The sequence below is a fragment of the Camelus bactrianus genome, chromosome 25, assembly GCF_048773025.1.
Source record: "Camelus bactrianus isolate YW-2024 breed Bactrian camel chromosome 25, ASM4877302v1, whole genome shotgun sequence".
Taxonomy (NCBI): Eukaryota; Metazoa; Chordata; class Mammalia; order Artiodactyla; family Camelidae; genus Camelus; species Camelus bactrianus.
This window is the reverse complement of record NC_133563.1, coordinates 20,535,297-20,551,196: the sequence shown is the minus strand read 5'-3', so window position 1 is coordinate 20,551,196 and position 15,900 is coordinate 20,535,297. Positions and strand designations below refer to the sequence as shown.

General features: G+C 38.6%; 1 protein-coding gene across 1 annotated transcript in view; it reads left to right on the top strand.

Annotated features, from left to right (window-relative positions):
• EIF3H (eukaryotic translation initiation factor 3 subunit H) overlaps positions 1–11,822 on the top strand; it is an 81,176-nt gene extending 69,354 nt beyond the window's left edge. Inside the window, exons 5-8 of the mRNA XM_010972576.3 lie at positions 611–760; positions 7,735–7,855; positions 9,817–9,949; positions 11,599–11,822. Coding sequence (XP_010970878.1) covers positions 611–760; positions 7,735–7,855; positions 9,817–9,949; positions 11,599–11,696 — 502 coding nt within the window. The 3' untranslated portion in view covers positions 11,697–11,822. The remainder of the gene's footprint in view (positions 1–610; positions 761–7,734; positions 7,856–9,816; positions 9,950–11,598) is intronic.
• Positions 11,823–15,900: the final 4,078 nt, after the last annotated feature.

Sequence of the window (15,900 nt, the reverse complement as noted above, 5' to 3'; positions counted from 1 at the left end):
GGACAGACAGTTCATTGGTAGTTTCCCATTTTGACTCCTAAAGAAATTCAGTTGCAAAGAATTTAAAAAGAAAAGCTAACTCCTGAACAATTCCTGTGTCTGGTAGTTCTAACTAAACTATGAGAAGTTGCATTCTTGCTGTGTTCTGAACCATTGTATGTGGAATACCCTGTAAGCCTTCTGCTTTTTTAATCTCTTTAGTTCAGTTTGCTTTTAAAACGAATTTTCCAAGAACTAGAGTATTTCTCTTTTCTGGCTATTTATTTTAAATATTTTAGATATAGATTATATAGCATAACTTACTATGACATTTACATTTTCGTATTCGTGACATTTTGAAGTTACCTGATATAGAGAAAGAATAGTTTCTTTTGCCAAGAGTCTTATTTTCTGGTCTTATAGCTCAAACTCAGATGATTTTCAAAGTTGCTCAAGTCACTCAACTTATGCTTAACTCTGTAAAACTCTAGTTGCTTTCCCTTTTTTAAAAAAAGTGCTAATGAAACAAAGATCCTAGAGAGGGTCTGTAATTAGGAAAGATGTATGAAATAGTCACTTTAACACTTCCTTCTGACCACCAGACTAACATATTTTTTAACATGCTTCACAGATTGAAAAAGGGAAATATCACCTTTGAGCACATGTTTGAAGAAGTGCCGATTGTAATTAAAAATTCACATCTGATCAACGTCCTAATGTGGGAGCTTGAGAAAAAGTCAGCTGTAGCAGATAAACATGAATTGCTCAGTCTTGCTAGCAGGTAAGCGGTCCTGTCTAATGAAAGGTCCCCCCCACCCCCCTTTTAAATCACTTTCTGCTAAAGATTCTTTTACTTAGACTTTAACCTGTGAAACAAGAAAAAAAAAATTACTTCACATTTTGAGGCTCTTAAGATGTAGTGTTCACATGTAGTACTTGTCCAGCCCTGCTACAGTCCTAGGGAAAAGCCAAGCTTACTGATAAAGCAAGACAGTGTTTGAATTGTAGTATCTCCTGTTATTAAAAGAACCCTCTGCTATCTTTGCTGTGTCATTTTGATTTAGTAAATGCCCATAGGGGAGCGATTTTTAAATTTGTCTCAGCTTTATTTATTGTACACTGTCCTTAGAGGCTTATGGTATTATGTCTGGATATGTAATAATGCTTGAGAGAAAACCGAAAATTCTTCTTTGTTTTCCTGGTGGTACTTACTCTTGTTCAGATGTAGACTCTATTAGTAGTAAACTTCCTTTTTGAATTTTCAACTAAAATTAGAATTTCCTGAACCTGACCCTGGCTTTTACTATCTTAGGCAGTGGTGACACAGTTTCCTCCATTGTGACTGCTTTTAGCTGTCCAGTTGCTAAGGTATTATTTATTATATTGGTAAAATGCGGACTGACGTGTTCCAAAACAGATTATTTCCTTAATGGAATTAATGTTTCATTTTCCCTCACTTACTGCTTTTGACAGAAATATGAACAGAATCATGTGTGTAGCCCCTCTTAAATATCCTTTAAGCTTGATGTTAGTGATTGTTTTGTGGTAGGAGAGGGCTAACAGCGGACCTGTAGAATGATTCAATGGAAAGAGCAGGCAATCAGTCAGTATGCATTTGTTGAATGTCTGAGAATAGCAAGGTGCTCAGTTTGGAACATTTAGCTATTTATCAGTTTTTTTTATCAGATCTCTAGTTATCCCAGATAGAAGCTTGCACAGAAGAATACACAGACTTCAGAATCCTTCGATACAAGACAAGTGGGCTAAACCCAGAAGGACCAGCATACCCAGTGTTTTTCTTCTGCGCTGGGATGGGTAGGACTGTGGTTGAAGTGCCACCTTCTGTTGCGTGAATCCATCACAGAGGCCACTAGGAAGTCTGTCCAGGGGAAGGAGATGGAAACTGGATGGTAAACAGAGTGCTCAGTAATATAGCCAGGTTGCAAGGCTAATTTGGCACTAAAGAGTGTACTGTTTGACTGCAAACATAAATTCATAACAGCCCTTTAATTTGTCTCTTGTAGAAGGTCATATTTTTCTTTGTTGCTTTTACAAACATGCTCAGTGCACCTGTATTTAAAGCATTTGAGCTAAGAACCTTTTTCAGCATGCAAGGTTACAATTTGATATATTAAGTATATAGTTATATAATAATTTCAGATTTACTATGTGAAAGCTTTTGCTTACATAATTTATGTCTTCACCTTTTCCCAAGCTTCCTTTATTGAGCATACAAAACAAATAGAGCCCTTCTCTGCTTTCCCATTACCAATGAGTTGGTCTGTAATGTCTGTTTGTCCAAAGCAGCATTTATAATAGCCAGGAAAATGTTCCTAGTTCGCTACAGCAACTAAAATCTAGACAGATATTTTATTATAGTTTTTATCTTCTGTATTTTATGTGAACTAGGAAGAGAAGCCCTTTGCTTTCCATTTGAAGTTATTTAAAGGGTAAATTGGTGTTCCCGTTGGGAGGAAAAAAAAAAGTAACCGTGAAGCAGTGCTTATACTAATGGACTGTTACCTTGACCAACACTGATAATATTAATTTAAAAGACTGAAATGTAACCTTTGTACCTCTCAAATTTTAATTTCTAACATTAGTAGCATGATGATGGTAATCAGGCCATTTGCCATAAAAATTTTTTTTCTGAGAAACCACATCAGAAATCATTCTTAAGCGGCTCCTTAAATATTTCACTTGGTCTTGCTATTCACAACCCATATGTGTATACAAGCTCTTTGATTTACCTGATGAATTTGCTCTATGCTATGAGTAAAACATACTGCATTCCTTTTCATTAAAAAATTCTAATTCTCAATTTTAATTTTGTTATGTGGAAGTTCTAGTAATGGTTACTTCATAACAGCCTTTATTAATTTTTAAAAATGTGTTTCACAGTCTTCAACTTTTCACACATGAAAAAACAACTTTGTTTTTATTTTGTCTCTAAAAAAGTAAACTAAGGGTGGGCATCAGATATGAAGGATACTAAGGATAAGTTGATACTACAGCCAGAGCAGACTTATCACTGCCTGTCTCGGCTCACATCTGTTTAAGTTGTCTGTTTTCAGTTGTTCCCTTGGCAATAAAAGAAAAGGGTATATTATTGAAGCTTCTGACAATAACTCCCTGTTTCAGTATTCTAGTTGAACTGGTACTGAAAAGGGCCCCGTAAAATTGCTCTTGGTAATGGACCTGATTTCCTGTGAATAACGTTATCTGTGAAATAGTTACGTGCTATTGTTAATTCCTTTTGCCCTTCAAGTCCTGCCTCTACTGTGCAAATTTTCAAGTATTTCTTACTGGTTAGGTTTCTGAAGAGCATTACAGTAACAGCAATGCTATGAAATGTTTATAGTCCACATACCTGTGCTTGTGGTCTTTCACTGTAATGAGGTACACCTGCAGCGCATCATGTTCTCACTTTACATTAAAGCTGGTGCTCCGCATCTTTTGGTGGAGAGGGAAGGTCTATGCTAGCAGCAGCTTTCTCATTGCTAACAATCAGCGTAGTCAGCCTCCAAGATTTAAGGTCTGGGAAAGAATAATAGATCTGTTCTCTGCAGTGCCAGTAACTCTCCTTCGTGGCTTTCTCCAGTGTCACTGCTCTCTCCTTGATCATCCAGTTGAGGATTGGTGGTGATCTTTCCCTTCTGTGAAATTCTTTTGCCCTTAAGGACATAAATTACTTATTTAACAACTACCCATGTAGTTAATTACAATATTTCTTGTATCTAAATGACTCTGAGGGCCTCAGTCCTCCCACTGGGGAAAGTGAAGGGTCATTGTCTCCCCTGGGGTGGCCTCCGGGCCTCTGCTTTTCTGCACACTCTTTCCTCAGACATCTCCAGTTCCTCTATAGAGGAACTGGTTCTTTTCTGTTACATTTATTGACTGTTGTTTCCCATTTTAAAATGTTTTTGAAAATGCTTGGCTGTTGAGAAAAATTGATAGAATAATAATACAAGAAACACCCATAAACCTTTACCTGAATTCATCATTTGAATATGTTGCCATGTTTGCACCTGCTCTTTCTGTAGACAAAAATGTGCACTTTATTTCCTGAGCCATTTGAAAGGAAATTGTGGACATGACACTTAACTCCTAAATACTTGAACATGCATCTTCCTAAGTAAGGAAATTTAAACTTACTTAAGCCTCCCTCATCTTAAGAAAACAAAGATATAGAAAGAACACCTTTTGACCTCGAACCGTTGTTAACCATTTCCTCTCATCTTTTACTCCATTTTCTCTTTTTTTTTAGTCAAGCTTTTTAATAGAATTTTCTACATGTCTCTGTCTGTATTTACTCATTTCCCACTTATCCTCAACACTTAGTGTTCCGCTTACTCTTTGTCGTTGGAGCTCTTGCTAAAGTCGCAAAAAGTGACTTTATCACGATATTGCTGGGAGTTACAGACTCTTAAGCAATTAATGTGTTGCTAACACCTTCCTGAAATATTTTCTTTGGAGTCTAGGATCCTACCACTGGGTTACTTCTGGTTTTCTTCTCATTTTCCACAGTGAGATTTTTTTCTGCTCATCCCTAAATATCAGTGCTCCTTGGGTGTCTGTCTTTCCTCATGTGATTTCATCTTATTCTTTGTGTTTTGCTACTTTGTAAGTCAGCCTCATTATTTCTATTCCTGATTACTTTTCACAGTCTCCTAACTTCCTGCTTCTAACCTTTCCATCTTTATTGCAGCGATCTTGCTAATGCAAATTATATGGTCATATTATTCCTTTGCTTAAAATTTTTTGGCTGATTCCCCACTGTCCTTGAAATAGAATCCAAACTAAAGCCCTAGCTTCCAGGAGTCTTTTCGCTATGACCGTTTGCCTCTTCAGTTTTCCAGCTCTCTTTTTTTCCCGTTCTTGCCCTTTTCCCAAGTTACTTGCAGTTCTTCACATGCATTGTGCTTTTCATGCCACTGTCTCCGAATGTGTTGCCTACACACAGTATCTGCAGTGTCTGTCCCCCCCCCCCCCCAATCCTCCTTGTCTCCAGTTCCCATCTCCAGCTACTTCAGAAACTTAAAAGTTAGCTGTCGGATAATCTGGAACGTCTCGTCTGTTCCTACCAAACTATCTTTTATGCTTGCGTTCTCCCACCACTGTGTTGCATTCCTCTCTTCTCACCAGAATGTTTTGAGTGCAACAGTGTCTTATGTATAGTATCTTATAACAGAGTGACTGGAAAAGTAAGTATGTACTCTGTAATGTGTGTTGAAAGAACGCCTGTGAGAGGGCACAGTATTGTTAAATTACAATCCCGCAGTTATTTGGAAAGCAGTGTTACTATGTAACAGTGGGTCTGGACATTGGATTAACTATTGGGAAAAATTATTTTAATTCCTCACTTGCACCATCAGCTCAAGTTATGAATGAATTAAAATCAGACTACTAAGAAATTGGAAAAAAAAGAAGTGAATACTAAATCTGGCTTCCAAAGCAGAAGAAATTTTAAAAGTTAAAGTGATTCATAAAATTACAATGTAATAAGATAAATATGAAATAGAATGTAATTTGAAAAAAGCAGTTGATTCTTAGGTTTTAGGCCAAGTTGCTGGACCAACTACCAGACCTGGGATTAAAAGATAAATGTATCTACACACACACACACACACACACACACACACACGCTCTTCCTTTCTATTTAACTTTCTAATTTTCTTCAGGTTACAGTTGGAATCTGTATAGAATCCATGTTTTAACTGGATTTATTTTTATTCATTAACCAAACTGTTTAGCTGGTCAAGCCAGGAAACAGGGAGTCACCCTTGATTCCTGTCTCTCAGCTCTGCCCACTGTTCTCCATGCTCACTGCCACCGTGTCAGCCCAAGCCACCACTGTTTCTCTCTCTAATATCACAGTACGAAGAATACAGTTCAGTGGTTTTTTAATATATTCACAATACTCTGCAACTGTTACACTAATTCTGGAACATTTTCATCACCCAAACAGAAACCCTATGCCCCTAAGTGGTCCCTTCTCCCCCCATCCCTTTGTGGGCACTGATTGCTCTCTGCCTCTGTGGATTTGCCTCTTCTGGACATTTCATGTAGATGGACCCAGACTGTAAGTGGCCTTTTGTGTCTGGCTTCTTTCACTTACATAGTGCCTTTAAGTTTCACTCATGCATCAGTACTTTATTCTTTCTATGGCTCAGTCGTATTCTGTTGTATGGATGTATCACAATTTATCCATTTGTCCTTTGATAGACATTTGGGTTTTTTCTCCTTCCTGGTTCTTTTGAATAATATCAACACACATGCATAAATTTTTGTGTGAGTTTAAGTTTTCAGTTCTCTTGAGTATATACCTAGGAGTAGAATTGCTGGGTCGTGTGGTGACTGTTTAACTGTTTGAGGAACTGCTAAACGGTTTTCCACAGCGGCAGCACCATTTTACATTCTCACCACCGTATGTGAGTTTTCTGATTTCTCTGCATTCTTGCCAGCATTCCACAGTAGAGTCTTAGTCATCTCCTAGTTTCTACTCTCCAGTGAATTCTCTGCAGAGCGGCCAAGGTGATCATTTTAAAATTTAAGGCAAAATATGTGGCCAGAGCACCATTCACACTGGAGTGGCAGGGTCCCGTGCATAGTGTTGTTGGGGTGCTCTGTGGTGCAGCAGAGGCTTCCTGTATGTGCTTGTCTGACCCCAACCCTATCTCTGTGCTCCTGCCATGTTAGGCCTTTTCTTTTCATAGGTCTAGTTCTTGCCCATCTCAGGCCTTCAGCGCTTGTGCTTTCTTCCACCTAGAATACTTTTACATGGCTGATTTCCTTTTTATCTTTTGCTTCCAGCCTGCCATCATTTTAAAGAGATATCCTGACCATGCTCTCTAAAGTGTCTCTCTGTCTGCCTCCTCCCCTCTCCCAGTCAGTTGTAAGCTTAGTGAAGACCGAGACCTTGAATGTCTCATTCACTGTCGTCTCTTTATTTGCTAACACTGAGGCTGGAACATAATAGGTGTTTAGTGAATACCTGTTTGAAATGCATGCATGAGTACTTTTGTCAACTAGTTACGTTTAGAGTACATATGTGTATGGTGGGCCTCACCGTGGTGGGATGTAGTTGTGGGCATAAGTCAGTGAGTACGGCAGGCCTTGTACTAAGCATTAGCATCACTTTATAAAAGAAGATTTTGGTAAATGAGCTGCAATAGAAATTTCTGGAGAGTAAAAGAATGGTGAATGATAGTACTTCAGATTCTAGGAAGGGCAGAGGAAAGGAACGCCCGCCGTCCCTTGGCTTTGCAGAGTCAATGCTGTTGTTACTCTTTTAGAACCTTGTATGTAGAGAAATCATGTGCTGGAAGTCTCAGCATGGTTCTTCCTTTCGGTGGCTACTTATCTGAATGCCCCGGAGCACATTTGGGGAGGGCAGGGCTGGGCTGAGGAAAAGGGTTCAGGAGTACTGAGCTTAGGTTAAACCTGGTGGTTCAGCAAACACACATTGCAGATAGCCTGCTCAATATGTTTGACTGCTCCTGCTCTGACATATGTGTGCTCTGACAGTAAGAAATTGAACTGCTTTTGAGACACCCTTGTAGTTACAGTTGTGGGTTCGATACGGAAAATTTAATAACAAGCTGACTCCCATTCTTTCTTCCACTTTGTTTTCTTGTGCCGTGTGCTCATTCTTTCAGCAAATGGCAGGTTAGTTTCCTGTCTAAGAACTGCGTAGAGTGGTAGAGCTAAAACTTTTACAGTGTGACGTGGCAGTATACTTACTTTATATTTCAGCAATCATCTGGGGAAGAACCTTCAGTTGCTGATGGACAGAGTGGATGAAATGAGCCAAGACATAGTTAAATATAACACGTATTTGCGGAACACGAGTAAACAGCAGCAGCAGAAACATCAGGTTGGTATCGTGGGAAAACTCAGCAAACAGGATTCATTTCTAAGTATGATGCTTCAAGTCACCTTCAAAATGACCTGAATTATCTTTGTTAAAGCCTTAACTCTTAGCTAGTAACTATCATATTTTAAAAGTTCATTCTTTGTATAGTATGTTCCTAATGTACTGTTTACAGGTTGTACTTATAAATACCTGTCTTAAAGAGAACTGGCATGCGAAGCTCAGACTGAAATGCCAGTGTTATGCAAATAAGATACATTTATTGAGAAAATCAGAGGCAGAAAGAGTCTAGAGGGTCACAGCTCATTTCTTTACTAACTGTAATTGGTTTGCTAGTGGCTCATTGCAGCATAGTTAGCAATCTTCAGTTCATTTAAAAACCTGAGCAATTGTGATTAAGAGCAAGCAATTTTGATAGGGAATAATAGACCAACTGCTGTGAAATAGATAGTATGATACAGATAAAAACCCTAGAGTTACCTGGATATTCTCATATGCACATCCACACTGCTACAGCCATTTAATCTTTTCTTTATTAGTGTTGCCTGAAGGCCACATGAATTTCCCACCTCCTGGAGTATTGCTTTGGACTGTATTGTTTTGAAAAGTTCTTAGTATTTGATTCATAAATAAGTTGATTCCAGAATGCATATTCATGTGAGGTGTTTGACTTCTCCACATTTATTAAAATGTACTGTAAGTGTTGGTAACTATAGGATTCTAAGCACACCTAGGTGGGTCTCAGAATATTACATTACTTTTTTTTTTATTATCACTGCTCATATATTCAGTGAAATTTAAAATACTTTGTTTCTACCATACATAGAATTTAAAAAACACAGATAAAGCTATAAAGTACCTCTTTTTAACTGAGAAGATGGTGATGAAGATGATGATAGTGAAAATGTCTTATAATCTGGGGAGGAGAAAAATCCAGCTTGATTTGATTCTCCAGCTGACTCCTCCTGTAGGTGAAGGACTCAACATGGAGGATCAAATTGAAAATCTGTCACCCATGAGACAGCTGATTCTGGAGACCAATCTTAAGAGCTATTCTGTAGAATTCTAATATGTCTTAAAAAATTTGCATTTGACATTTATTCTTACTTAGTAGCACCATTCATAGCCCTTTTTAGATTTGTCTCACTTCTGCTCTCAGACCCCATCATGAGTGTAGAAGTCTTTGCAAGTTACTCCCCTTCTTTAGGAAAGCAGGGACTTCAGATTTCGGCTACTACCTTTTCAGGCTATGTGTGGAGTATTATTTTCTTTGCTATTGTAAGCATGCTACAGCATTAGCATCTTGACTGTAATTTGAACTATAAGTTTATAATAGATCTATACCTTTATATACACCCCTGCCTTCTCTGCAGAGGGTCATGGGAATCCAGAGTTTGAAAGTTTTTGAAACATTATCTGAGCTAATATTCATTCTTAGCTGCAGAGCTAATAGCACAGATGATTATCTGTTATTAAGAATAGTAATAGTATTTACTGTTATAATAGTAACGGTAATGGTGATGTTATAATAGTAACATCATCAGTATTACTGTTATTTTTAGTACAGGTAAAGTTGAAAAAATTCCCCAGTATGGTGTTTCATTACTTAGTAGTTAAAGACGAATCATACTTGTAGTGCAGTTACCTACGCCTTTGTGATGGTAAAGTTACTCCTTTTTACTCACTAATCTTGAGCTTCTTTGCTTTTAACCCCCTGTTTCTCACATAACCAGTTTTGTTTTTCCAAATCATTAGTTACAGACTCTTAGAGCTCAGAGTGACACTCAAGTTTACAGCAAGGAAATTTTGACTGTAGCCATATTTAGCCTCAACTAAGGTTGCCATTTATAAAACCGAGGTTGGAATTCAGAGCAATAGGGTTTTGCTGATTGCAGAGGTCAGGGAGGTCTTTTTTAGTCTCAGGCAGAGAAAAATAACCGCATCATTTCTCCTCTGAATTTTAGTATCAGCAGCGTCGCCAGCAGGAGAATATGCAGCGCCAGAGTCGAGGGGAACCCCCGCTCCCTGAGGAGGATCTGTCCAAACTCTTCAAACCACACCAGCCCCCTGCCAGGATGGATTCTCTGCTCATTGCAGGTACTGTTAGCCAGTGCAGGGCGAGGCTGGTTTTCTTTACTCTTCAGGAAGCAGAAGACACTGAGAGATTCACAAACAGAATAATACGTCATAATAGCTGGCATATTTAAAATGATTGAATGATGAATTTGAATCCAGCACCTGTAATTTCTGAAATTTAACAATTTGTCAGTCTTTGTTGTTTCTGAGGTCCTTTCAGTGCTTCACTCTGTGTTTATCTAAACGCTTTTGAGATGGCATTATATAAACTTTCTAAAATGGGAAGGTTTTATGTGAGTCATCTTTCATGGAAACCAAGAAAAAAAATATTTATAACCTCATAATGCAAAAGATCATTTAGCTCAAACCCCTTACTTTTGATGTTCTAGTCTAGCACCCAGCCCATGTCTGTATGTGGGTGTTTGACTTGAACTGGATTTTTTGATTTGAAGAAGTATTTCCCTAACTGTTCATTGCCCCAGAAGACACCATTAAGTGCACTAAAAATAGTGGACTCTTGTCTCGTAATTCATAAATATATAAACATTTGTTTAAAAGGTGCCATCTGTGCCTATAAGCTTTATTTCCTCCATACCTACATTTCATAAATGCAGCACATTTCTAATTTCTGGGGGAAAAAAACAGAAAAGAGTACAGATACTTAGACTTGTACTATAGCAATATGAATGTAACTCTGGATGGACTTTCGCTGGGGATTCCTGACATTTAACGCCGCCTTCAAGGGGTAGAGGACTTGTTTCCTATGCTCGGGCTTGATTTTGGCCACATAACAATTCATGCTCTTATTTAGCTGTACTGCCGTATTTCTTTATACATGTTGTTAAATACTGCTTGATTCCATCAGCCAGTTGTCCATGAGAGATTTCTTAGAATGAAAAATCCTAATCAAAGAAAAGCTGATCTTCTGCAATTTCTCAATTCCATTGATGTATTTTTAGTGTGGGAGGAAATTCCAAACTCCTTCAAACTTTCTGGTACACATATACATTAAATTTGGGAAACTGAGATACATTACTTACTTAAGGTCCAGATAAAGCAGAAATGTATTTCTTACACTTTCAAAAAAAAAAAAAATGAAACCATTGCATCAGATTAGATCATTAGTTTTAAGACTTAAAAAGCAGTGATTGCGCCCTTTCCTCACATGGACTTCCTGCTTCTGCTCTGTCTCGGCTCCAGGGTTGTGCCGGAAGGCTGTTAATATTTCCAGAGCACAGACTGTGCTAGTGTACTGGTTAACAGCTGGGTCAGGTTAGTTTGCCGTTCTATGATTTGGTATCTCCTTCCTACCTGGCTAAGAAGAGCCAAGGCTGTTTTTTCACTTGTCTTAGGACAGTGTTGGTCCGATCTGCACAGTCAGTACAGCTAATATGTGCTTACCTGTTGAAAATCTTTTAAAAAGTTGTAGTTTTTCTTTATTCTCCATGTAATCAAGAGTGGAAGGTAGTTTATATTCAAAACAACTTATATTCTTCATTATCCTTTATGAACAAATAGAATTGATTCTTACAAACTCTTTTTTCAAAACATAACAAAATAAAATTCTGGTGATTCTATATTATGCTGATTTTCTCGTTTGACTAGTGTTCTAGGTCATTTTACAATTTTCTGGAATGTTGTGACTGTCTTTCTCTTTGCCAAATGCACAGGTCAGATTAATACTTACTGCCAGAACATCAAGGAGTTCACTGCCCAAAACTTAGGCAAACTCTTCATGGCCCAGGCTCTTCAAGAATACAACAATTAAGAAAAGGAAGTTTCCAGAAAAGGAGTTAATGTGGACTCTTGAGATCACATTGGAGTACCTCTCGGAAGAAACACACTGCTCACTGAAAAGTATTTCCAGCAAATAATAAAATAAAAATAAAACAGTCTCGACTGCTTGCTCATTTGCTTTTAGACATATTCTATCTAGCTTCATATTTTTGTTTTGCTTATAACTGTGCATTTCCAAAGATAAAGCAGGCCTGACCCGAAGCTTCACCAGCCTCAGACCTGCAGGCTCCATCACCTTTCTTACCTCTGTGGTGCCGCGTTCCAGCCACAGCCCATGCTGCCTGTCCTGACGCCTGACCTGGAGGCCCGGGCACCTACTGTGAATTCTAGTCCATCATCGCCCCCAAATGAGTGCCCCTGGAAGCCCCGGCTTCCTGTGCCTGCTCTGGCACCGCTCGTCCCCAGGCCTGGAGTTGCTCTGCATGCTTCCCATGAATCTGCTTTTTCATTTCTGCAGGTGAAGTTCGCCCGATCCCCATGCTCATAGGCCAGTCATTTGGCACAAGAATTTAAAAAAAAAAAAAAAAAGTCATTTCACCAAAGGACCATATTTTTATTTTGTATGAAAATGAAATTCATTCTGTGTATATTTTTTTTGTGTGTGTGTTGAGGACTTCATGTTTATTTTTTTTCATACCGTGAAATACGATTCTGCCAATAGCAAGTTTTATGAGTGGGGAAAGAAGAATTGGGAGACCAGTACTACATTGGGGGAAAAAAAAGACTATTTTAATAATTTTGTATTCAAAAGAAAATAAAAAATCTTGCCATTTGTATAACATCAAAATCAGTGGGATTTACCAGCCGGTGGAGGTGTGCCAATGAGACTTTTACTTGATTTTCACCTGGAAGACATGGCCCTAGGACGATGATCACAAGGAACGGATAACAGGTAAGAAGTGTTGAGAAACCCTTTTTTCCCAACATTGCTGTTTTGATAGTAGCCCTGGGGCTCTGGGATCAGGCAGCTGGATTGCAGCTTAGCCCTTCCCTTCAGTGTGTCCTCACGTTGCTCAGCTTCCCTGTGCCTCACTCTCCTCACCCAGAAGAGATGGGAAGAGGTGAAAAAAGGCACTCTAGGCTCTCCATTCAGGATACTGGCTTGTTAGCAGGTTTTTGCTTTTAAAAAGGTCTGGCACTTGAACGTTCTAGAGTTCAGGTATTTGCTCACATGTAATAAATTTTCCTAGGGTACGTGGACTTACTGGTCGAAGGGTATATAAAACTCTAAGGCTTTTTAGTTCTATTGCCAAATTGTCTTCAAGAAAGATGATACAGATTTGCTTTCCTACCCACGTTAATTCGTATTTGAGTGAACACATATTTGAGTGTGACTGTTCGGCAGGTGGATGTATTGATAAACAAAGGTCGTCGTGGTCCTCTGCCCTTGTGGATGGTACACTCTCTTGGTTGCTTTTCCTGTATCCTTAATGCCTAGATTTGGAATTGTATTGTGGAGTTAAACAGAGCACCCTTGAAGTGTCAATGAGCAAACTAAAAGGAAAATCAGTTCAGTCACAACCTACTGTTTTCCTTATGGTGTGTGATTAATATAACAAGATTCAATTATATTTTTAAAGGTGATTCTTAAATTTGATATGAATGTCTAGATGCCCGTAACTCAGTAATTTGAGAATAGACACTTAGATTTCAGTGGTTTTTGAGTTAGAAATTACTGTAGTGGGAAAAACGGTTTAGGAAAACATGTTAATGGAAATTAAGTCTCCACAGTATGTAGCGTTAGGGAATAGCTTCGGTTCGGCATTTGAGTTGGGTGCTATATTCTGACATTTTTCAGGAACAAATACGTGTGGTTCATTTTCTATAAATATTTGCAGTTTCTTGAAGTTGAAATGAGTTAAGCTCATAAACTGAGTACCAGGTCTAATAAATCATTCACTTACCCAAGAACAAAAAAACAGAAAAAGCTAGCATGTTAATCTAATGGGATATTTAAAGTTAAAAACCAAGAAAAGTAAAGTGTATTTGATATTAACCCCATAATTATCGACAGTGCTCTATAAGGTTCTAGAAAACAGCATTATTAATTGAAAATACCTGAGAGAATGAATCTTTAGCCTGCCCAAAATACCTTATTCATTTAGTATGGAGGTAAAGTAAAAGAACTTTTTTCTCCATTTTTGGAAGCTTGGAAATAGAGATTTGGTTACCTAATGTTAACCTCATTAGTGGAGCTCAGTGTGATTTCTCACAGCATCTAAATATTTAAATTTTAGCCTTCCAAAATATTACTATACAGTATGTTTTTGTAACATTGTTTGGAAAACCTACTTCAGCTTTACTTTCAAACCATGCCGGTACTGAACTCTTAACAGATATCAGAATGTTATGAAAAATTTTTTATTTGAGTTATAAATTCCATCTGACAGTAAACATTTCTCATTCAAATTGAATAGATACCATTTATCAATTTTTTTTTTCCTCTTCTCGTTAGGCATCTTTTTCTGTGGTAGTTCTATCATAGAAGTAGGGCAAGGGTGTTTAAGGAGATAATCAAATTGGGACAAGCCAAATGCCGATAAGGGCCTATTTTAGCAAGGGCTCATCTATAGAAAGCGCGATCGAGTCGTCAGTGCCAACAGAGGATTCCTTTACTTGGCATGTGTGGAAGGAGTGACGGTGGTTAGTAGATAAATAGTGGAGGGAACAGTGAAGATCTGAGTGCATTAATGTCAGAAGAGCAGTGGATGGTTTGTGCATCTCACAGCCTGAGAATGTGCACTGGAGGAGTTCGAGCCTGCTTACTGTGCAGTGACTCTCAGATTGGATTCTGAACATCTTTGGATGAGTTGGAACAGGGGTTGATCTGACTCCAGGTTACCTGAGACAGGGAAGGAGGGTTGGGAAGCCAGAGCTATTGGGAAACTACAATTTGCTGGAACAGACAGCCGTGGCCTAACACCCGTTACCTCGAGCTTTGTTTTTACATGGATGCACTCTCCTTACGATGCACCATAAGCCTGCTTGGCGTTATGCTGGAAACCAGAATGGCGATACTGAAGCCTCAGTAGCGATTTTAGGAACACAATCCATGGATGTGGAAATGGTTTCCGAGAGCTACCACCCCAACCTTGGGAGTCTGGGCCACTGTGTAGGGGTTTGGTCTATTCCAGGTATTTCTTTAAATACCTGCATCTCCCTTGTTCTCAGAGGCTGTTAAGCCCTCACATCAGTTGTCATATGACTAGTTTGTTAGAGTCACAATTTGATTTGGTGGGATTGATTTTGAGGTCAGTTACATTTTCTGACAACTATGAATTAGACATCCCATTTTCAGTCCTTTCATTGAATCAATGGCAAGTGGTCTGCCAAAGATTGGATGCAGCCTCAGAGTCTTACCAACTTAAGTGGTCCCTGGAACCTTCGTGAGTTGAGGGGATAGTAGATGGGGTGCTGAGTCCATGCTCACTCCAGGACTTGCTGGGAGGTCCTTTTCAACAGGTCGCAGATAAACACTTAGTTTCTTTCCACGTGCATCCTCCCTCACCCCTCCAAAAAAAAAAGTCTAAGGAAATTTTAACCCATGAATACTGTACTGTAATGAAATGTAAACATGATTTTTCTCTTCTTTTAATCCAGAAGTTACAGTTTTTACATTTGGACAAAAGTGAAGGACTCTACTTCATCAGAGCCTTACCAGTGCCGGGCGGCCCATTTCCATGTGTCCTTATTTACAGTCGAGTTGATTGCAGTAGGAAAATATTCTTATTGCTTCTAGCATTTGTGTCAGCCTCAAGACGTAAACTCAGGTGTCACTTCTATTTCCTTCAGTAATATATTTTTTTCATTGACCCTTCTCCAGGGCACAGCCATTTCTGGCATCTCTTGTCTTCCTTTGTGGACTTGCAGGCAACGGATTTGTTTAACTTTCAGCAGTGTTTACTGCTTCTGACGGTAAATGGTCCTTGCCTTTTCTTCTTGGACCGGAGTCTCTTCTTGCCAATGTTTTACTTTGTATGTGTTGGAAACCGTTCTTATTTTGTCAAATCCCCTGGGTAATCTTTCTCCACCTTTGTTTATCTTGTCATTTGGCTTTCACTTGCTTAACTCATTCCTAGATATTCAACCTGCCTATGATTCTTTAGTTTTGATTCTTGCTTTTCTCCATTTTGAGGTTTTAAAATTGCATTTCATTCTTCTTAAAGTCACAAAGA